Source organism: Balaenoptera physalus (genome assembly GCF_965194825.1).
Source record: "Balaenoptera physalus genome assembly, chromosome: 2".
Lineage (NCBI taxonomy): Eukaryota > Metazoa > Chordata > Mammalia > Artiodactyla > Balaenopteridae > Balaenoptera > Balaenoptera physalus.
The window spans coordinates 4850355-4873036 of record NC_138883.1 but is presented as its reverse complement, the minus strand read 5'-3'; the positions used below and the strand labels follow the sequence as shown (position 1 = coordinate 4873036).

The window sequence follows — 22682 nt, the reverse complement described above, 5'->3', positions numbered from 1 at the left end:
AGAAAAACCAAAAAAATTTAAGAACAAAACAGCAAAAAAATTTAAAAAACAAACAAAAAAAAACACAAAACAAACCCCCAAAACAAAAAAAGCCAAAAAACAAAAAAACCCCCAAACTCCCACAAAACCCCAAAAAACACAAAACCCAAAAAACAAAAAATACCTAAACAAAAAAACCAAAAAAATTTTAAAAAACACAAAACCAAAACCCCACAAAACCAGAAAAGACAAAAAAATTAAAAAAAACAAAAAACCCCAAAATTAAAAAAAACAAAAAACCCACAAAATACAAAACCCAAAGCCTCCCAAAAAAGTAAAAAACACAAAACCCAAAACACCCCCCAAAACCTAAAAAAAATTTAAAAACACAAAACCCACAAAACCCAGAAAACAAAAAAAGCCAAAAAACCAAAAAAAAATTTTAACCCAAAAAACAAAAAATTCCCCAAAACCAATAAAAAACCCCAAAAATAAAAAACCACAAAACCCAAAAAAACACAAAAAAGCAAAAAAACACATATATACAAAACCAAAAACCAAAACCAAACCAACCAACCGAACAACAACAACAACAAAACCCACAAAGAACAACGACCAAAAGGAGCCTAACCCCAAAACCATACACAAAAATCACTTCCAATAGCTTCATGACATCAGAGGGGTTTCTTAAACGGGACACAAAAAGCTTTCATCAAAAAGTAAAAGCCTAAAAGATTCAAGAGAAACTCAACGGAATTAAAATTAAGAACTTCTGTTCATCAGAGGACCATTGAAACAGTGAGAATCAAGCAACCAGCGGGAGGTGCATTTGCCACACGTGTGACTGACAAGGGTTCTCTGAAGAGCTCCAAATCAATAGGACAACTTGATGGAAAAACACACAGAAGTCACAAACGAGGAAGCCCAAATGGGCAGTAATCCAGGGCCGTGCAATTAACGCCACCGGAGGAGCAGCTCCCCGCCTGTGGCCTGACAGAGCCCAGTGCGGGGACGCCGCGGGGACACAGGAAGTCCCAGTGCCGCGGGGAGGGTGTGGCCTCATCTCCTAAAGCTGGCGGTGGGCGTGCCCTGTGCCCCAGCAGTGCTGCCCCGGGGTACCCCAAGAAGGCTGCACGTGTTCCCCAGCACCTGGACAGGCGTGGTCACAGCAGCTTCATTCACAATGGTCCAGGCTGGAAGCCGCCCGCCCGGACGGCCATCAGTGAACAAAGAGATAACTTCACTCACAAACGCCGTTCCCCAAGAGAGCCAGCAATGGGCAGCTCCACGCACGCTAAGGACACCTCTCGAAAACATGACGTTTGGGTGAAAAAAAAAGCCAACCTGGAAAGCACAGGCTAAAAGACACCATGTATGTGAAGTTCCAGACCAGGCAAAACAAAACGATGTCAGTTAGGGATGCTCTTGGGCGGCCAAATTGGGAAGAAAACAAGCAACCGCTTTATCACAAAAGCCAGGATCCTGAAGACTTCCGGGGGGAGGAGGAGGGGGCTGTGACTGGGGAAGGGTCTCGGTGGGGGCTGGTCCCTGGGAGGTTGGCAGCATTCAACTTCTTGACCTGGGTGGTGGTTGTCCTAAAGTTAACCTCTAAACGGCACAGATGTTTATTACTTTTTCTAGATGCCTAGCACGGTTCACAACTTTGAACAATTATATTGTGGAGGGAGGGGTGGACTTGGAACAGGAATAGCTCTGGGTTTCCTGGGCACCTTCTGTGTCCCAGGTGCCATGTGAGGCGACTGACCCACTTTGCTCTATGACAGAGGAGAGAACTGAGGCTCCCACAGAGGAAATGGCTTGCCAAAAGGCATGCAGCAAAGTGGCCACGGCGGGAGTGAAGGCAGGCGGACCCGGGGCAGAGGAAGGCAGAGGAGGGGATTAACTTGGGGATTAGCGGTGCAGCGGCTCCGCATGCTGACAGCCAGCCGGGACGCGCTAATATCTGCAAATATTTGAGTGTCACAGGAAGAGTTTTTCAAGCAGTCAGAGGCAGGAGAGCTGAGTGAGCGAGGGGCAGGGGGCACGCATCAGGCCAGAGCAGAGGCGGCCAGATCTGGGGCTGGAGAAATGGACCCCATGCTCTGCTCGCAGGGGCTTCCTTATGCGGCGGAGAGGACAGAGGACACCCCACCGACCTCCACTCCCCACCCCTCACCGGTCTCTCTGAACACAGCCTTGCTTCCTCAGGCCCCCAGGACTCTGCACCTCTAGGAAGGCTCGTCCTATCTGTCCTCCTTGCAAACTCCTATTCATTCTTTAAGCCTTGGCTCAAGTGTCCCTGCTTCCAGGAAGCCCTCTCTGATTCCCCAGGCTAGTGTCTCCAACCTGGGATCTCTGGGAGCCTGTGTTTTGGGCCTGGGTCCCTGTTCTGGAGGGCTGACCTGTCTCAGTGCCAGCGCAGGACCTGGTACACAGAGGGGGAATGAGCCCACCTGGGGGTGAGGGATAAGAGAGTCACAAAAGCCACAGAGAGAAGATGACAAGGAGGATAACCAGTCTGTCATGCGGACAAGAAGGTGGGTGGAAGGGCATTGAGAGCAGAGGGAACAGCATGAGAGGCATGAAAGGCAGAGAGGCATGAAAGTGACAGCTAGTTCGGGACTCAGAAGTGGGGCTGCAGTATGGGGTGGGTGGTGAGGAGGGGGACTCAGGCAGAGGGAGCCCCAGCTGGGTACCTGTTCACAAAGGGAGACACTGAGGGTCACAGGGACATAGTCCTTGTGGTTCCGGGCACTGTGGGTGGGTGGGTGTGTTGTGTGACAAGTGTTGGATGGGGCAAAGGGCCTGCCCTCTCGGAGCTCAATTCAGATTCCTAGGGCCAGCCTGCGATGCAGGCCCTGGGACAGAAGGAAGGACCCCGGCACAGGGCCATCCTGCTGGACAGCCAAGACCCCTTCACTTGGACCACAAATGAATCTTCTCCTGCCTGGGAACCCATAGTTGTGCAGTTCGGATGCCCCACAGTGAACCTCTACCTGGACCCCTGCTGTGGGCCAGGTCCCAGGTGAGGCCTGTCACCCACAGTATCTCAAGTCATCCTCCCAACAGCCCTGCAAGGTGGGGGTGCTCAGGATACCCACTTTACAGATGAGGAAACTGAGCCCCAGAGAGGGTCAGGACTTTGCCAGAGGACCCTGTGACCTACACCATGGGAGGCCATGCTGACCAACTTCCCCTACATCCCTTGGGGCCTCTCGGTCCTGGACCCCCGATACTAAATGCTGGGCAGAACCCTACAGGGGCAGCCCCAGTACTGGCTGGGAAGAAATAGTCTGGAAAGGCCCTCGAGGTCGCTCTGAAACTACTAATAGGGTGAGAGGGAGAGGAGAGCAGGATGCGCCCCAATTCTGGGAGGCCATGCTGTGTCCTGGCCACACGGGACCCCCAATCCCACCGGCTTCTGAGCTCTGCTTCCGATGCCTCAGTGCAGCCCAGCAGCCTGGGCCCTGGCCACTGTGACCAGCCTTCAGGATTCCGCTCATGGGAGCCCTCAGCCCACCCAACAAAGAGACGCTCGGTACCCTCAGCAGCTGAGATGGTAGCTCTGCCCACCCGGCTCACTTGCCCACCTGTGTTCCTAGCCAGGCTGGGCCATGTCTCTGTCCCTACTGCCCAGAGCACAGGGGCAGGTGCTCAAGAGCCTTGGCTGGGCATGGAGAGAGAGGGAAAGAGGACCAGAGAGGGGCCCCCCACCAGGCTGGCCTCAAGGTGCCCCATGCATGCTACCTTTTTTCCAAGTCCCACCTAAGTAGTGATGCCTTCTCCACAGAGAGCCCCATCCAGTGGGGGTGCTGGTGAGATGACAGCTGATGGGGGCACAGAGGAGCGTCCCGGCCTGGGGTCAGAGGCCTGAGCTCATCTATGTGGCCAGAGGCAGAGCTGCCGCTGTCTGGGCCTCATCAGCCCCACCTGGACCTTGACCGTGACAAGGTGGGCCTGGCTGATGGACGTTTGGTTTTGTGTCTGAGCTCCTACGACCTAAGAGACTGGACTCCTCCTCCCAGCCCAAGACAAATGGGTTCTGGTCCTGGGGGACCCACAAGGGAGGGCTGCACTCCAGCTCAGCGGCCAGAAGATGGCCCTGCGCTCATGTCCAGTCTGGGGCCTCCGTGTGGGCCCACCTGTCCCCAGGGTCCCCCTGGGCATTCCCGAGTGACTCATCCACAGCACTGAGGGTCACTTGGGAAGGCCCCAGGGCCCTCTCCCCTAGACCGTGGGACCTGCACTGGAACAAGCTGGGCTCTGCTGGGTGCCTGCCCCTTGGGGAATGGGTGCACCTGCTACCCAGCTGCCTCACCAGGCATGCTGATCCTGGCCTTGGGAGGGGGGAAGAGGGGGAGGGAGGAGCCCAAGAGACCCTCCAGGCCCCGCGGATCTTCCTGAAACCCAGCAGCCAGAGCTGGGCCTCGGTTCAGCTTCCGGAAGGAAGACACAGGAGGGGTGTTCCCAAAGTGGGGGTCAGGGTGCCCAGGGGAAGTTGTGAATATTCAAATCGACAGATCCCGGGCCAGCCGAGAAGGGCGCCCAGTGGAGTCCGCAAGGCTCAAAGTTTAGCACCTGGAGGGAGGCCGAGGGAGACTCTCCCCAGACGCCGTCGCGGGATTCCCCCAAAATCGCTCCAAGACGCGACTGCCTGGCCCGCCGGCAGGACTCCATCCCCCGCCCCTGCCCCCACGAGGTGGAAACTTAAAAACTCAGAACAGGCAACTGTCAGCTGGGGGATGGGGGACCGGCCGGCGCGGGGGACTGATGCGTAACAGCAGGAGCAGGGTCCCGGGGGACAATCCAGAGTCCAGGGCAGGGCCCGGGGTATCGCGGAAACCCGCGCGCGCGCCGACCCCCAGCCGCATCGGCCCCGGCCCGGCCGAGGACCCCCCGCGCGGGGCTCCCCGCGGTCTAGCCGCGCGCGCTCACACACGCACCACACACACGCATACCAGCCCCGGCCGGCCCCGCCGGGCGGCCGCGGGCCGCAGATGCGCTCGGGCACAGCCCTCTCCCCTCGCCCTCCCTAGCGCCCCCATCCCCGACCCCGGCCCCGGGAGCCGCGGCACGGAAGACGCTTCACTCACCTGAGTTTCTCCATGTCTGCGGCAGAGGCCTGCGAGAAACCAAACGAGAGGGTCAGCAGGCAGGAGGCGTGCGCTCCGCGGCCGCGCCGGGCGGAGCTGGGCACCGCGGGCACAGGCGGGCGCGGCGGCGGGTCACCCCCGCGCGGCTCGGTTGTTTTAAAGTCCGGCCCGCGCGCCCCCAGCCCACACTCACTGGCCGCCGTCCCTGGGACTCAATGGGTGCGCGGGGCCTCGGCCGAGTAACAGGTGAGCCCGCCCGGGCCGCCGCGCACCGAGTTACGCCCCCCGGGGAGAGGAAGGGGCTGGCCCGGGGACTCGGGACCGCGCTGACCGGGGCGATCCCAGTCTCGCCTGCCTGAAAAAGAGGGGACCCGGCCTGGCTGCGTTAACTCTCCGGCGGCCGCGGTCCCCGCTGCACACCCCCCCCCCACGCCCCACCCCGCCCGTTAACCCTTCCAGCCCCGCGCTCCCTCCCGGAGGAAGCCAAGCCCTGAATTGCAGAATCTCCGAGTCGGAGAATGTTCAAATCGGGCAATTGGGGGCCGTATGGGAGTGCAGAACCTGACACGCACACGATCCGAGCGTGCTAGCAGTCGGGACCTCAGACTCCTCAATCAGGGACCCTGCTGCCCTCAGCTTCTGGGGTCCGGGCCTGGCTCGCCCCTCCTGGGCCCAAGGGATTAACCCTTGCGCGCCCTGTTCGCCAGCGGGGCTCCCTGCCGGGCTTGCGCAGACCCGCCCGCGCGCGGCTTGGAGACCCTCCCCGCCCAGCCGGGCAGTCCCTCCGAGGGCCGGGCGGGGGGCCCACCGGCTGCCGTTAACCCTGCGGGCGCCGGCGAACGACCCGGACCGCTAGCGGCCCGGGCGGGATCGCACTTCCTGCGCGACGTGGGGGGCGCGGGGAGGGCTGTCCATCGCCCGGGAGAGGCCGCTCCCGGGGGCTTTTCCCCGTCCTTCCGTACCATGGCCGGCATTAAAGGGGGACGGTGGGGCTGAGCCCAGGGACCACGCGACACACCTGGGAAGACTGATGGCTGCCCATCCCGGCCCCTCGCGCCGGGCGCCGCCGCCGCGTCCGCCGGGAGCGCGCTCCGCTCCGGTCGGGGCCCCACGCCGCCTCCCCACAGCCCCGCCGGGCGAGGGCGCAGCCCGGCCGCCAGCGCCGAGCTGGAAGGCCCGACCGGGGGCCCTCCGCCAGGCTCGGCCACCGATTCCCCGGGTGCTGGTCAGGCCCTCCCGAGACTCCCCTGGCCTCAGTTTCCTCACCTGCGAGCTGGGCTTGGGGGCAGGGGGAGCAAGACGAGGCGCTCTGCTGCCCTTCTGCATCGCGGACTGTGGAGGGGCTGGGGTGCGGGAAGGAATTCCAGAGGAAAGGATCCCCGAGGCGTCTGGACTGGCGGCCAGACACAATCCCCGACGCTCTAAAAGTTGTCGGAGACCACGAGCCCAGACCCCTCTATATACCCTCCTCCCCCAAGACAAAGAGCTGGCCGATTGGCCAGCATCTCCCCGACGCCCCCTATGTACCCAGGCCCACCTTTCCCAGGTTCCCATCACCGCGCTCAGCACACTAGATCCCAGCATACAGCAGGCGCTCAATAAACACGGACAATGCATGCTTGAATCCTACACCTCCCTGGCGTGTCTGTTCCTGCCTCTTCCCTTCTGGCTGTGAGTTCCAGGCAGGAGCCCTGTGCCTTCACCAGGGCACCCCCAGCACCCAGCAGGCCTGGCCTCCACCCCGCCAACGCAGGGTGGGAGGAGCCCTGCGTGGCGAGGGTCAGCCCCAAGCCCCAAAGTCCAAGTGTTCCATCAGCCACCCACGGTGCCTCGCTCATTCATTAGCTCTGGGCTTGCTTCTTGGGGTTCGGAGGCGGCAGCAAATGAGGTGAGCCCTGCCCTCAGGGGCTAATGGTTGAGAAATGAAACCGCGGCTCGCCTCCCGGGAGTCCACTCGCAGCCGAACGGCAGAGATAATAAGGACACCACCACCCAGCAGCCCTGCGGTCACCGCACCGTCCAGCTCTTCCTCAGGGAAGCAGTCACTCCCATTTTACAGATAAGCAGAGCGAAGCTCAGAGACAGAGCCCAGCTGGGCCTGGACCCCATTGCTCAGAGACCTTTCCCACCCAAAGGCTGGGGACACCCCTTATATGTCTCCAGTTGCGTCAGTCACTCACAATGAATGACCTGCCAGGGAGTTTGTCTAAAATTGATAAGAATGTATTAAAATTTAATTATAAAAATCTCGCATTTATTATTTATATTGAATGTTTCAGCTCTTCTACAAGGCCTGTCTGGGAATTTCTCCCCCAAGAAGGGACTCTAGGAGAGGCTGCTGAGTCGCCCTGGTGGCACGGGGTGGGGTGGGAGGGAGGGTGGGAGGGGCAGAAGGCTGATGGAATGGGAGGGGGTCCAACCCCAGCACCTCAGCAGCCCCTCCCTTCACTCCTCTAATCTAGACCCTGAAGCCTGGCTCTGATCCTACCATGCAGTCTCACATTCTCCCCAGACCCAGTGCCTGTGTGGTCACCACTGCCCTCATCCTTAAAGGCCGCCTCCTCCAGTCAGCCCTCCATGATGGAGGCCCAGCGGAGTAGTTGGGTTTGGCCTCCACACCAGGTCTGTGCTCCCTGGGGCAGGGCCTGTGTCTTTCCCAGCTGTGTCCCAGGGCTAGCCCAGCACCTCACCCAGGGGGTGGGAGTTGTGCTCTGGGTGTATGTGCAAAGAGCAGTCACAGATGTGTGTGGCTGGTGCCATGCGGAGGGGCTATGCCTTTGGCAATGGTCTTGGTGTTGGGGCCGGAGTCTTGACTCTGCAATTCATAATCACAAGATTTGGGGATATTCCTGAGATGCCCCTCTTTTGGATGAGGAAACCTGGGCCAGAGCATGAAGTGGCTTGCCCTGAGTCACCTGAGGCTAGCTGAGGCCTGCCTGTTGGGCTGGGTGGAGGAGAATGGGGGCACTGCCTGGGTCTCAGGTCAGAGGTAGTGCCTCCGTTATAGGAGGGGGCAGGGGCTGGTGGGGGCCATGACTACGAGGGACCTGGAGATGTCTAGGGTCCCCAGTGTGAAATGATGTGGCAGGAAATACCCTCAAGGCCCCATCTGGCCCCTCCAGGGACCCACAGGCAAGTGGGGTCCCAGTGCTCTCCTGATACAGGTAGGAACACAGGCTGGCACTCTGGGTGCCCTCCGAGGGAGAGTCCATCCCTGCCCTGGGCGCTGTCCCTCTGGTTCACCCCATACTCACAGCCCCATGCCTATTCCTGCAACACACCTGTGACGTTGTCACTGTCTGCCCTAAACTCTCCTCTTATCTCTTCTAGGTGGTCCAGCCCCTCTGGATGGTCCAGCCCAGTGGCCATCTTTATTTCCTAGCATCACACAAGCCCCACTTGTTGGCTAAACTGGACCATACCATGCATCCCTGCCTCAGCCCACCTGCTACCGCTTCCTTCTGTGTCTTTGCCGGTGCTGGTCCCTGCCGCCCCGAATGCTCACCCTCCTTCACCCCGAGCCGTATTCTGAGCTCCCTGCCGACCACCACAGCCCCACCACCTCCCTCCTTTCCCTATTCCCTGAGAGACTCTGAGCTTCCAGAGGGCCAGAGACAGGTCCCTCCACCCTTTAGTTGCCTGCCTGCTGTATAGCCAGCGCAGCCTTTGGCCCTGTTAAGGAAATCAATCCTATTTAATCCCCATGGTGACTTGCGAGGTGTGTCTTACAACCCCCATATTACAGATGCAAAAACAGAGGCTCCAAGAGGCAAACCCCTGCAGGTTGGGTACAGAAGCGTGGAGGGTTGGGGCCAGCTTCCCAAGCTGCCATCCTCCCAGTGGCACCTGGGCACGTGACGGATGCACATAGTAGGTGCTCCCAAGGGGCAATGGAGGGAGGCAACTCCGCGTCACAAGTCAAGCCTCCACGAGGGGTTGGTAAATACCGACTGGGCCCTGCCTAACCCTCTGACCACACCCCCACCACCTGCCCTTCACTTGGCACACATTGGCCACACTGGCTACTTTGCTGGTCCCAAGCTCACCCAGCTCACTCCTGCCTCAGGGCCTTTGCACTTCTTCCCTCCGCCTGGATCTTTGCTTCTCTGACTACCCACCTAAAGTAGCTCCTCTCTCCCACCAAATGATTTCTCATCACGCCCTGTCCCTTTGGACTCATCCTTTGTCCATTTGCACCTGCACGACAAGAGACACCACTGACAGCAGGGCCCCTCTGCTTCAGCCACGGTGTCTCCATCCCTAGGGCCTGTTGCAGAGGCCTCTGATGAGCAGTTGGTGACGCCTGAATGGACGCAATTGCTCTTAATCCCCAGCCAGCGGCGTCTGCTCTCCACCTCGAGCGGCCTCTGGTCTGCTCTCATGGTCCGTATCACTCACCCGTCGTCCCATGCCCCTCCCCCAAGCCCACCCCCACGTTGGGGGGGCACCTGAGCCCGCTTGGTACCCGGCACACACACACCTGCACAGAGCCCTGCCCAGGGAACCCCTCTGCTGATGCGGGTCAGTCCCGCACCGGCCCCCACGAGCAGATGTGTGAATCCTCTACTGGACCATCTGGCCCGGTTGTATTGCTGCCCTTTCCCACCCAAATCTTGTGGTTGCCGGAAACTGTCGCGAGAAGGAAAGCGGGTCCAGGTCAGGGAGGGGTCTGCTGGGTGCTGAGGCCTCCCCTCTGCCTCCGACTCACCCTGTGACCCTGGGCGAGTCCCTGCCCTCCCTCAGGGCCTGTGATGGGTCCCCTGGGCCCTCCTTAGATCTACTCTGAGCTCCAGCTTCCTTGGTTTCTTCCTTATCCTGCTCCTTCACCCTCTTCTCAAGGGGAGGAAACGAGCCGAAGAGTACAGAGGGCAGAGACTGGGGGGGGCGGTAACCAAATCCCAGATGTGGCCAAGGTAGCGGCCACCCACCTCCCACTGATGGCGACTTGGGCTTCCTATGCAGCTATGTGAACTTGGGCAAAACCCTCAACCTCTCTGAGCTCAATCCCTCATCTAGGGAAGATGGAAAATCTTCAAAGGACGTTGTGAGTGACACGGTGGCCACGTATGTGTATGGGACTGTCTTGGGGATAGGGCTGGTGAAGGGCTGCAGCCGCCGCTCCTGAGCCAGACTTTTGACGTCATCACTCAGGGTGGACCCTCTTCTAAGAGGTTTTACATCACTCCTTGCCTTCTTGCATTCATTCAACAAACATTCACTGTGTGCCCCGTTCTAGGGGACTCAGCAGTGAACAGACTAAACTAGAGGAACTTCTCTGCTCTCAAGGTGCTGATAGTCCCACAGCGGGGAGGCAGATTACCCGGGGCATCAGTGCAGGGCCCCTCCTGCCCTGAGTTCAGGGAGCGTCCAGTCACCAGTGGGGAGCAGAGGTTGAGTTGGGGGCCTCGTGGGCCACCGTCAGGACTTTGGCTTCTATCTTGAGTGGGTTGGAAGCCCTGACAGAGCTGAACAGAGTGGGGACCCCTCGGGCTGCTGTGCGGAGGACGCACTGAGGGGTGAGGGCAGGGCCCGAGGAGTCCAGCTGGAGGCACCTATACAAATCCAGTGGGGACCAGGGTGGAGGTGGGAGAGGCGCTCAGATGCCCTGACAGACTAGAGATGGGGGTGGAAGGAAGAATTGCCAAAGATGAGGCCATGGGTTTTGGCCTGAGCAGCTTGAAGGGGGAGGGGATTGGGGAGAAGATCAGGATTCAGGTCCAGACATCCCAGCAGGGATACGGACAAGAAGGCAGGGACTTGGGTTTGGAGTTCAGAGGAGGGTCCAGGAGATGTGAATGTGGGAGTGGCCAGCATGGAGACAGCACTTAGGCTCCGAACTGGATGAGGTCGCCAAGGGAGTGAGCATAGATGGGGAAGAGGAGGGGCTCTGCCAGGCGAGGGGTCAGAGAGGGGGCGGGGCCAGCCCAGGGGACCAAGAAGGGGCAGGTGGGGAGGTAGGAGGGGAAAGGCGGTGTCAAAGCCTGTGTCATGGGTGAGAAGCCGGCCTCGGGTCCCTCAGCATCCCCCGCAGGGCTCGCTGCGCTGGGCACACAGTGGGTCATCCCCTGATACCTTAGTCGGAATACCAAGGTGAGCAGAGATGGACGGGAAAGGGGCGAGCGCTGGCCCAAGGTCAATCAGCAAGTTGGGGACTTGAACCCGTACCTTAGCTTGGGGCTGTCCCCAGATGGGGCCAAGAATGTCCTTCCCCTGGGGATTCTGGAGGACCTCGCTGCGGGCTGAGAGGTGCCCCGGCCGAGCCCCGCGCTTCTCTGCATGGTCTGGGCAGGGCCTCGGGTTCCCAGCCGTGCGCCGGTACAGATGCACTAGGCCCGCGGCTGCAAACTGGCCTCCTGAGCTAAATCTGGCCCGCCAGCATGTTGTATTTGGCCTGCGAGAGGGTTTTAATTTTTTTTTTTAAACGTTTGAGCCAACATTTAAAAATTGGGAGAGTTTACATTTTAAAATCCGTATTTTTGGCTTCTACTGAAATTTTGGAAGATCTGGCAACTCCGGCCCACATTCCCACATGGCAACAGTTGGGGAGCAGGGAAGCAGCTGCCCCCTCCAGAGGCACCTTGGGGGTCCCCCAATGGGGAGAGGCGCTATCACACCTTAAACTGGCCCTATAGACGGGGAGCCTGAGGTCCAGAGGGTGGAGGGGGCTTGCTCGTGAGCTCTCATGGTGGGAAAGCCCCTCGGGCAGGATCCAAACGCAGCTCTGGGGAGTTCCAGGCCTGGCATCTGGGGTCTTGTCACAACGTCACTAAGGCCACTTCAGAGCCCCCAGCCTGCCTCTCCTTCCTTGACCCCGGCCTGTGCTTCCTGCTCTCTTCTGCCCATTTTGTTCTCAGGAAACAACTGGCTTGAGTCATTCACACTGTAGTACGAGTGAGCCTTGGTACCAGGTCTGTGACAGTGACGGCTGGAGGTCCCGGAGACCTTCCACAATGGCTTCTTGTTTGCTGGACAGTGAAGGGTCAGACCAGAGTCCCCCACGACCATGCAGCCAGACGGGGCAGAGGCCTTCCCCCACCCTTGCCTGCTTTGCCGCTTCCTCCCTGAAGTGGTGAACGGTGCGACTCCAGGCACTGTCCTCGAGAAAGGGCTTTCAGACTGCTGCCTGGAAGCCCGGGGTCTCCCTACCTTCCCGAAGCTCCACCTTCACCCTGGGAACTGTTCCGAGGACACAAGCCTGTCCAGGCTAGGCAGAGGGGCCGTCATCACCACCTTCATGGCTACCATCGTCCCAGGGACGGGATTCCTGTTGTGTGCCCGGCACCTCCACGCATTATCTCTAATCCCCTGCCACACACACGAAGACACTGGGGCATGTGGCTTGTCCGGGTTCACTGAGCCAGGGCACAGCCCAGCCAGGACCCTGCCGGGCTCTGCTCGCTGAGCCTCAGTTTCTGGTCTGTGAAATGGGCTAGATCCTAGTATCTCTCTCACTGGCCTGTTTGGAGTATTCGATGCGAGGCTGGAGCTGACCACATATGACGCTGGGCTGGGCTGGGCTGGGCTGGGCTGGGGGCTGATGCCCACCTCCCACTTCAAGGAGCCAACACCAGCTCCTTGGGAAGGACATTCTGGCCGGGATCTAGGACAGAGCCCTGCCCCCCAGCACCTGTGGCAGGACCCCGACAGGTCCCCGAGGCCCTGTGCTGCCTTCAGACAGAATCTTCCAGAGGCCTGGGCATCATGGGGCTCCCCCGGGACCCAGTGGTCCCTGGAGTGAGGTCTGCATGGTGCGCAGAGCCTAGAGCGGAGGGTGGGGAGGTCCCGGATCGCCAGGCCCTTGTGGAGGAGGCCGGGGACGCGATCCTTATCAGGTGCCTGCTGGACGCTTTCCCCGTGACAAGGTGAAAGAAAACTCGTGACCATGACCGCTTTTCCACGGCCGGGGAAACCGAGGCCCTGAGTGGGTGGGCAACCTGCCCAGGTCCTTGAGCTGAGTTCCCCTGAGCTGAGAACTCCCCGGCTGCGCTTGGCCCAGCGGACCCCAGAGGGAGCTATGGTGGTCTTCAGATACCCAGAGCTCCCCTCCAACCACGCTGCTCCCTGGCTCTCCCTGGAGAAAGAGGCAGGTCAGGTCACTGGAGGCAACTGACGCGGAGGAGCGTAGGTGCAGAGGGGGAGGTTAAGACGGCCTGCGTCCAGCCCCGCTCCTCCCGTGACCTCCCCTCGCCTGTGTCCTCCCAGTACGCACTAGTTCTGGAGCACAAAGATGACACCGACCCGCTGGGGGTGCACAGGGATGGAGAGTTAGAACAACTCTGGTCAGCGCTCGGCAAGCATCAGCTCTCTCCTACCGCCCAGGATTTTGTTTTTAAAAGAACCTCTCCACGCAGGGCCACCATTCTGGGAGGGGCCGGGGCGAGATCTCCACCACCTGGCCCTGCAGCCCCACCTCGATCCTGTGCCCAGAGTAGTCAGGAGCGGACAAGGTCCTCCACAGCCCATAAGGACCCGCCCTGGCCCCGGGGGACACAGGTGGTTTGGGAGACGAAGGCTAGCAGCGAGGTGGGGTGCCGCCATCCTGACACCCTGCACGACCCGATCCCCCAGCACGGCCGAGCAGTTCTCACCGAATCTTTCTGCCCCTCTGTCTGAGGCCGAAGTGTGTGTGTGTGGAGTGGGTGATGACGTGCTATTTAGATTCGAAGACCTCAGTCCAAGCCCAGCCTCCCCAGGGGGCCCCGGGGCAACTCAGAGCCTCAGTTTTCCAACTCCATAAAATGGGCAGCTAGGAAGGACATGGACCCACCCGTCTTCCTGACGGGACTGTGACATCCTACCTCACGTGGACGTGTCTGAGGTTCAAAACTTCAAAAGAATCATCATATAAAATCCCGTGGTGAAACACCACGGTCTCGGCCACTGGGGCTGTGACATTATTGTTACCTTTGTTGTTTACTCATGCGTACTGCAGAAATAGCCTGCCTGCCCCAAAGCCAGGAATTCCATCCTAGAGCTTCATTCTTTGGGTGCTTAAGGTCTTTCCCGTTACAGTGATTATGAAAGGGGGGTGATGAGGGAGCTCGGAGGGGGTCAGCCAGAACTTGTGGGGAAATGGCCCATCAAGGGAGCAGGGAAGGGGCCCCAGCAGACCTCTGTCCAGCTGCCCCCTGGGGGATGGGCGGGGGCTGAGACTCACCGGGCTTGGAGGCCTCTGGGGGGAGGCAGCTGGGCCTCCACGCTTGCTGCTGCCCACGCGAGGCACACTGGTCTCCGTGGCCCGGCCTGGCCCCCCTCTGCTTGCAGCCTCCGGGGCCACCTCCGAGGACAGCTGGGGGCTCAGGGCCAGGGTCTTCTCTGGGGCTGCAGCTCCTGCGAGGGGCTCCTGGGCCAGGCCTGGGTCTTGCTCACCTGGGGAGGGCTCCGGGCTGCGGCCTCTGGGCCCCCGGAAGGCCTCCAGGGTCCCGGGGTCCAGAACCCGCACAGCGACTTCATCCAGGAATCTGGAGAAGGGCAGCCTGGCCTCCTGTCGGCGGCTCAGCCAGGCGAGAGGGCCGGTGGCAGCCCTGCTGCCAGCACCCAGGGGCTCCGGGATGGACAGCAGGCCAGGTGACGCCTTTGTCTCCTCCTGGCCAGGCTGCTTCACCCAGCTGGGGTGAGATGGTGGGCCCTTGGGGTTCTGACCTGAGGTGGGGCTCAGTTTGCAGCTTTGAAGGTCCTCTCTGCAGACCTCCTTCCTGGGGGCTTCGGCCCTGGGCTCCACGAGGGAGCCGTGGCCATCCTGCCTGCGGCTGCCGGGGTCAGAGCCCCGTGCCTGGGAGCCGGCCCCTGAGAACATCCTCCTTGGTCAGTCCAAGGTCAAGCCTCTCCAAGTACCTCACTGACACCTACTTCTCTCCTCCCACGTGGCTGGGACCCCTTCGCCCTCTGAGGGGCGGGGGCAGGGCCACCCGTCCCTCACTGGCCAGAGTGATCAGCTGAACGCCCGCCCCCATCGATCCAGACAGCACGTGGCAGGGGGCCTCCCACCCCCTAAATTGATTCTCACTAAATGGGAGCTGGACTCCAGGGCTTAGAAAGTGCTAGAGAAGGGAAGGTCATGTCCTGGGCTCTTCATCTGCCTGGGGAGGCAGCCTGCACTGAATGCGCACCTGCTGTGTGCCGTGGGGCGGGGGGAGCCCTGGGCTGGGCCTCACACCCTCCACTCCCCACGTCTCCTCATCTCTGCCAGGTGTGGGGTTGGGTGCAGGGACATGGGTGAACACGGGGCCTGAAGGAGGGGAAATTAGAACCGCATCCATCTGGCAGAATGGGAGGGAGTGGTGGAGACTGCTGGCTGCCCACTGTCCTCCCACTCTTCCTTAGTGAAGAACCCTCCTTTTATTCTGGGAGGCAAGATACCCAACTAAAAGACTGCATTTCCCAGGCTCCTCTGCAGCCAGGGGTAGCCAATGAGATATAAACAGAAATTATTGGGTGTGACTGCTCCTTAAAAGGGATCAGAAAGCTTGCCTGTGCCCTTTTTGCTCCCACTCCCAAACCCTCCTGCTTCTTATCTAGAACATGGAAGTGATGGTTGGAGCTACTGCAGCTGTTTCGCACTGTGAGGCAAACTTGAGGCAGAAGCCGTATGTAAAGGCTGGAGGAGCAGAAAGACAAAAAAGAACCTGGGTTCCTGATGACCACTGAGTCATCACACTAGCCCTGGACCACCTGCCTCTGGCACTTCTTTAACTTGACAGAAATAACCCCCTGTCTTATTTAAGCCACAGTTATTTCCAGTCCCTGTTACTAGCAGCTGTGTGCAATTCCTCACTGATACACAGGGGATAAGGTTAGGAACCATGGTTGACAACGCTATGAGGCAAGAGCCTTTGGCACATGGGGGCCCAGGGTGCAGTTAGATGGGGAGTGGGGTGGGGAAGAATACCGCAGAGAAGGGCCAGAGCCCTTGCTCCTTTGCGTGAAGGGAGACACACAGATCCCTGGCATCTCAGGAAGCCAGGGGTCCACGCAGAACTCCTGGGATGCAGCTGCATGAGTCAAAGGAAGGCTCGCTAGGGGGTGGCAGCCCCGGGCTCTTGGCCATGATCCCCGGCCCTGGCTTCTGGTGCTGCTTGGAGGATGGCCTAGGCTCTCTTTGGCACTGCCTGCTCATGCCTGTGTACCTGGGGCCTCTGCCCATCTGGCAGTGCCTAGATGCCTCACATCAAGTGCTGGGGACCCCTTCTTTTCTGAGCTCAGCTGGACACCTCTCTGGAAGCCTCACAGCACCTGTGACTAAATGTCTGAAAAGCCTCATGAGCTCACCTGCCCAAGACAGGGATGGAAGCTGCCTGGACCTTCCCTCCCCCTTTCCCCCACCGTACCCCTAACCATCAGGCCCTGACTATTCAGCCTTTCTCACACCTGGCCACCTCCCTCCATCCTCACCATCACCTTGCTGGTCCCAGGTGCCACCATGTCTCATCCGGACACCTATAATCACCCCTCCCTGGGGTCCCTGACCCCAGCTTGGTCCACCCCACAAACGAGCCAGTGTGAACTTTTAAAATCACAGACCAGATAACCAGACAACATCACACATTCATACGCCCTGCAAGGCCCCAGTGTCTTTTCTACCCTCCCACACAGACCACTCCAGGAACTTTCATCTAGTTCCTGAATGCACCAAGCTCTCTCTGGTCTCAGGGCCTTTGCACTTGCTGTTCCCTCTGCCAGGAGCACTCTCCCTCTCTCTCTCTTCCCCTCCTTCTCATCATCTAACTCCCAACTAACTTTCAGGGCCCACGTTCAATAGCCTGTCGCCTTCCAACCCCCAGATCAGATCAGGTACCCCTGCAGCAGCCTCTTATAACCCCTGCTCTTCTTAACATGACCCCTACCTGTAATCGACATTGCAATTATTTGTTTATTATCTGTGTCCCCCTAGAATGTAAGCTCTACTCTACCCCAGCTCCCCGCACAGGGCCAGGCACATAGGAGGCGCTCAACAAGGAGTTCTCGAATGAATGAATAATTGAAGTCCCCCAGGTCCGAGTGCCTCTTCACAAGCACCCCCAGACTGGTGTGGACCTCCTCTGGGCTGGGCACTGGGCAGGAGAACGTGGGGAGTCAGGGGTCTCAGGCTCTTTGGAAGGCCACAGTGTTCCCAGCCACTGCTGCAGTCCCCGGAAGGCCACCCCTTTACGCGTGGACACCCCCCTCCCCAGCAGCAGTCATCCAGCCCTGCTCCATTACTAGTGGGAACAGAACTTGGAGGTCGGCAGATCCAAGGTCAAATCCACCTCCAACACCCCAATTGATCCTGGGCAAGTCACGTCCCCTCCTCATTGCCATGTGGGGACACAGCAGTACCCAGCCCTGGGCAGTGATGTAGTGAGGGTGCAGAGAGCACGCTGGGTGTCTTCAGCACAGAGCCTGGCATCTCGTGGGACCTCAGAACCCAACAGCCTGGGGCTCTAATTTGGCCATTCCCCTACTATGTGCGGTCACAGGAATGTTCTGGGGGCCCTGGCCAGCCGGTCCTCTGAGCCTCTCCCAGAGTTGCCGGCTGTATCAGACAAGTTCCTGTTGTCATAACAACCCACTGGCTCTCCGCCGCCTGGGCCCGAGGCCCCGGAGGATGCTGTCGGCTGCCACGGCTCGCAGCCTGGGCCTGCTCACCTCTTAGCAGCCTGGGCTGCCTCTCCCGAAAGGGCTTCCGGCTCCCCTGCCTCTTGACTCATCTGCTCCAGCCCCCCTTCCCGAGCCCCTACTGTGTGCCAAGCTCCACATCCTCACCCAGATCCTCACCCAGTCCTGTGAGGGGGGACAGCCGTGAACTGTCTTATGCTTAAAGGAGCAGCCTCTCATGGGGGCCAAGTGACTTGTCTGAGGTCACATGGCTTGGATGTGGCAGACCCAGGATGGGACCCCCAGAGGTCAGGCACTCATGCCCTGTTTCACTCCTGGACCCCCTCAGTCCCTCCTCTACCACCCAGACCCACCCTGCTCCCAAGGATGGGAAGCTGGTGTCTGTGAGCTCCGAGGGAGGAGGGACCCAGCTCCTGGGGCTGCAACAGGAAAACCCGGCCACAGGGCTCTGGTGGGACCCTGCAGCGGCGGCTGGGGGGTGGGGAGGGCAGGCTGAGCATTTGCTAAGAGCTCCAAACATCACCTCACTTATTCTCACGGCAACCCCCCAAACTGGGACGTGCCACCCTATTTCACGGAGGAGGAGACGGGCTCCGAGGGCTGACTGGTAAACGGCCATGGCCTGCCACAGGCCAGGGACTGTAGCCAACACCCAGAGTGCAGTCACCTTCCAAGCCTCCCTCATGCCAGTGCAGAAGTTTCTATTACCATCCCCCTCTTTTATAGACGAGGACATTCCGGGTCTGAGGATTCTCACACTTTTCATTACCTTGCCTCTGCTTCTGGTTATTTCTGTGCTGGCCACAGAACCCTCGAGGGTGGCCACAGGCCCAGCATTCATGCTTTGTGCCGTCATTTCTGCACTCTGAATTCGGCCCCAGCCTTTGTTCCTCAGAAGGGGGGTGCACTTGAGCCATCCAGACCTTCCAGAAAGTCTCCCGGGACAAGGAGCTCCATGCAGGAGTCCCCGCTGGTCACCTGTCTTTACAGAAGGCTACACTGAGGCTTCATCGTTCCCTGAGCATGTCTTCCAGCATAACTGGAGAGGCCTCATGGCCCGCTGCCCTCTCCCCAGCCCTGCAGCCTCCCTGCTATGGGATCACGGAACGGGAGGGACGGGGGGTTACATGAGAAGATGCTTCACCCATCCATCCCTGTAACCATTCATCTGCTAGCATGTACCCATTCACGCCTCAGTGCATCCTTCCGTGCCTGTACCTGCCATCCACCACCCGTTCATCCACGTATCCATCCTTGTCATTTGTATCTTGTATCCACACATCCATCTGTCCATCCACGGATGCATACATCCATTGACATGTGTCTATTTGTGCACTGATGCACCCTTCCATGCATCACCAACATACCCTCAAGCACTTACCCATCCACTCTTCCTGTATCCATCCATCCACCCATCTGTTCTTACATCCATCACCTTATTGACATTATTCAAGTCCCCATCCATCCAACCCGGCATCCACGTGTTGCTGCAGTGGTAGCCTCCAGGTGCATGGCCTTTTGGGGCTGGAGCCACTGTTGGGTCCCCTTCCTAGCTGGGGGCGGGGGGACAGTGAAGGTCCCCGTCACTCTCCTAACACCTGCCACACTAGTCAAGGTCCATGCCTCCTGGAGGTAGACTGTGAGATCTTGAAAGGTGAGGTCTGTATCAGAGTCACCTAAGTGGTCCCAGTGAAAGGGGCAGAGTGGGGTACATGGGGAGAGTATGCTAGGGGGATGGAGAATTCCTTCATTTATTTGCTCACTCAGCCATTCATTCCTGTAATATTGAACCAACGGAGACAGCTCTGGTCAGCTTTTCCCACCACCAGCTACCATCGAGGGCCTGCTCTCGGGCCACGGAAGCCACTCCTCTGACCGAGAGAGGTGTTGTGCCTCAGACATTGAGCCCCAGAGAGGGCAGGGCCTTGCTCAAGGTCACACAGCAGAGGAGGAACTGGAACCCAAGACTCCAGACTCCTATCCAGGCCTCTCCTCCAGGCTAGTGACCTGCTCTGCGGCAGGAGGGGCAACCAGGAGGGGACCCTGGGGGTAATTCTAGGCCAACACAGTGAGCCTGGGGTCACCCTTGGATTTGTCTCTAGAGATCTTTACCTGCTATGAGGGGAGGAGACACACACACACACACGCCGACCCATGGCCATGCCCTTGCCCTTGACCTCCACACTCCAGCTGGACTGATCCTCCTCTGATCCTCGCACCCCCCCCTCACCCCCAGGCCTTGACTCAGGCTGTGCTTCTCATGCTCCTCTATCCTCCCCTGTTCAACTCCTGCTCACTCCTGGGATTCACGAGCCTCCTGGGATTTGGGAAACTGTGAACCATCTCCAACCAAGCCCTGGATCCACGGACTGCTCTCCTCCCCTCTCATTCATTCACTCTTAACCATCCTTAAGTGCCTACAGGAGTAGGGGTGCTACTTCAAAGTGTTGCCAGGGAGACGATGCGTGAAGATGCTTGTACCGGGCCTGGCACGTAGTAGGTGCTCAATAAATGGCAGCTATCTGGGGCCAGACCCTGTGCCCAAGGGTCTTTGAGAGAGGATGGGGGATCGATCACCTTCCAGACTGCTCTGACTCACTTCCGCTCCCTGACCCGGAAACGACCCACTCCCCACGCCCGGCGCATGGAAAGCCAGACCCACACCACTGAGGCTCTAGGCACCCCTAGCCCTGCCCACTCAGCATCCCAGGTACGAACAGCCTCAGGTTCTGAGGATAAGAGGAACACGGAGCGCAGGAATCTACAAATATGAGACAATAGCTCGGGAGGGTCCCTCTGCAGCAGCGCAGCCTCCCCTCGCCCGGCGCCAGCGCTCAGCTGCCGGGAAGAAGCCGCATCTGCCACTGTGCCTGCTTTTCTGTGCTGCCCTGATTATAGTGAGAGTCGGGGAAATTAAGGGTTTTCGGGGACACTGCCAGGGCCCAGGCTGCTGCCTTCCCGCCCTGTGCGTCACAGATGCCAGGCAGAGCCGCCTCCATGGGCCACTTGCCCCAGCCAGCAGGGCCACACCGGCCTGGCTGGGACGGCACACCACAGTGTATAAGGGGCTTCCTTCCACAGTCCTCCCTGGCCCTGGGAGTGCAGAGGGCTCTGCTGCAGGCAGTGGGCAGGGGGACTGGGGCCCAGTGAAGGGCAAGGACCTGTCCCCGGCCCCAAAGATCTAGGGCACTGGGGCCTCCATAGGAGCCAGGCCCATGGAGACCCTGTCCTGCTGGCCCGGGGCCCCAAGGCCTTGACCCCTGGTCAGCTTTCGGTCTGCACAGCCCAGGTCTGTGGCTGACCTTGGCCATCCAGGGCTCCTCCTTTGTAGGCACAGCTCATTGTGCCACCCCCGCTCACTCCTGGGTGTCTGCTCTGCTCCCATCCTGCTGGTCCAGGAGACTCCAGGATGTCGCCCACGCTGTTCCTGCCCCAAAGGAACCACACTGGGGATGGGGTGGGGCCCAGACAAGGAAGGAAACACCTCTAAACCAGGCAGGAAGCGGAAACGCTAGGGCAGCAATTCCCATCCAACAGGGCTGGGGTTCAGGGAGGGAGGAAGCTTCAGCGGAGCGGCCCTGGGCGAGCCCTGCCCTCCCTGAGCCTCAGCGGCTTCGCTTCTTACTGAGGAGAATGGGAACACCTGCCCCGCAGGTGCCGAATGAGACCACCGAGGGGGTCTGGGGCCGGCGCAAGCCCACGCGCTGCAAACGCTCAATGAACCAGCCCCTGGTCCAGCCTCCTTCCGGCTCCTCGACCTCTCCCAGGCGGGCGGCCTCACCGAGCCCTGACCCCGGGCAGGAGGGGGCCTGCCTGCACCCCGGCCACCCGCCGGGCACAGCGGCGGGTCCCCGATCCCCAGGCCCCGCCCTGCCCCCCTGCCCCGTCCCACCCTCCCTTTCGCCGCAGGGACGCACGTGTTGGGGGGCGAAGACCCGGCAACTCGGACCCAGGTGCCCAGGCCGGCCGCGTGGGGGGCAGGGCAGCGCGCTGAGGCCGGGTCCCCGCCCCGCCCCGCCCCGCGAGTGCTCCCCGCGGCCGGGCAAGCGTTCCTGTTAGGGCCCCGGCGCACCGGCACCGGAGGGAGCGCCACGGGCGGGGGAGACGACGCTGGACCGTCCCCCCCACCAGCGGGAGGGGGCACGCGGGCCGCCTCCTTCGCCGCGCGGAGACCGCCCCGCCGCGTGGGTGGTGCCCGCCCCGCCTCCGCGCCCGTGCCCGCGCCCTGCCCTCCCGGATCGCAGGTACTCACCGCCCGGCGGAGCCGGCCCGGCCGCCGGCCACCCGTCCACATGGCCCCGGGGCAGCCGCGCCGCTCGCCACCGCCGCCACCGCCGCCGCCGCCGCCGCCGCCGCCCCCGGCCCGCGCCCTCCCCGCCGAGGCCGAGCGCGCCCGGAGCCGGCGCGGCCGGGGCTCCCCCACCCCGCCCGGCTTCCCGCAGGGAGCGCCCGCCCCCCGCCCCCAGCCCGGCTCCCCGCCAGCCCCGGCCCCGCGCAGCCGCGGCTGACTCAGCGGCTCCCCCCGCAGCGCTCTAGCGGGGCGCACTCGGGGGGCGCGGGGCCGGACTGAGGGCGCTGGGCGCCACGTGCGCACGGGAACCGGGGAGGGAATGGCGGCGGGGCAGGGATGAATGAACCCCCGTGAGCATGAATGGCAGAGCGCGTGAATGAATGAGTGCGGAGCGTGCGGGAGGAACGAATGAATGAGGAATGAATGCACAGGCCGAGCTTTGAGGGGAAGAGTGAATGAGCCCTTGAAGGCGGGAACCCTCAGTACTGACCTGTCCAACCCATTCACACATTCACTCATTCCATCCCTCAACATTTATTGAACACCTCCTGTATACCAGCCCTACTGTAGGCCCTGGGGATACCGCCCCTCCTGGAGCTCACGCTTCCCAGATTTAGAAAATTCAGGGCGAAGGGCGCGACCCGCCGAGTTCCCCCTCTCCCTTGCTCTGCCCCACTTCCCAGTCGGTGGCCCACTCCAGCACCGCAGATGTCTGCCCCACTTTC

General features: G+C 60.4%; 1 protein-coding gene across 3 annotated transcripts in view; it reads right to left on the bottom strand.

The window, feature by feature from the left end:
- The window catches only part of BEGAIN (brain enriched guanylate kinase associated), a 46007-nt gene extending 23940 nt beyond the window's left edge, over positions 1 to 22067 (bottom strand). For 2 of the 3 annotated variants that reach the window (XM_082448256.1, XM_082448257.1), the window contains exons 1-2: positions 21919 to 22067; positions 5073 to 5101 (exon numbers count right to left, since the gene is read on the bottom strand). In XM_082448256.1, the coding sequence (XP_082304382.1) occupies positions 5073 to 5101; positions 21919 to 21960 (71 nt within the window). In that variant the 5' untranslated portion in view covers positions 21961 to 22067. The remainder of the gene's footprint in view (positions 1 to 5072; positions 5102 to 21918) is intronic. The other variant, XM_082448259.1, reaches the window with a different exon arrangement.
- Positions 22068 to 22682: the final 615 nt, after the last annotated feature.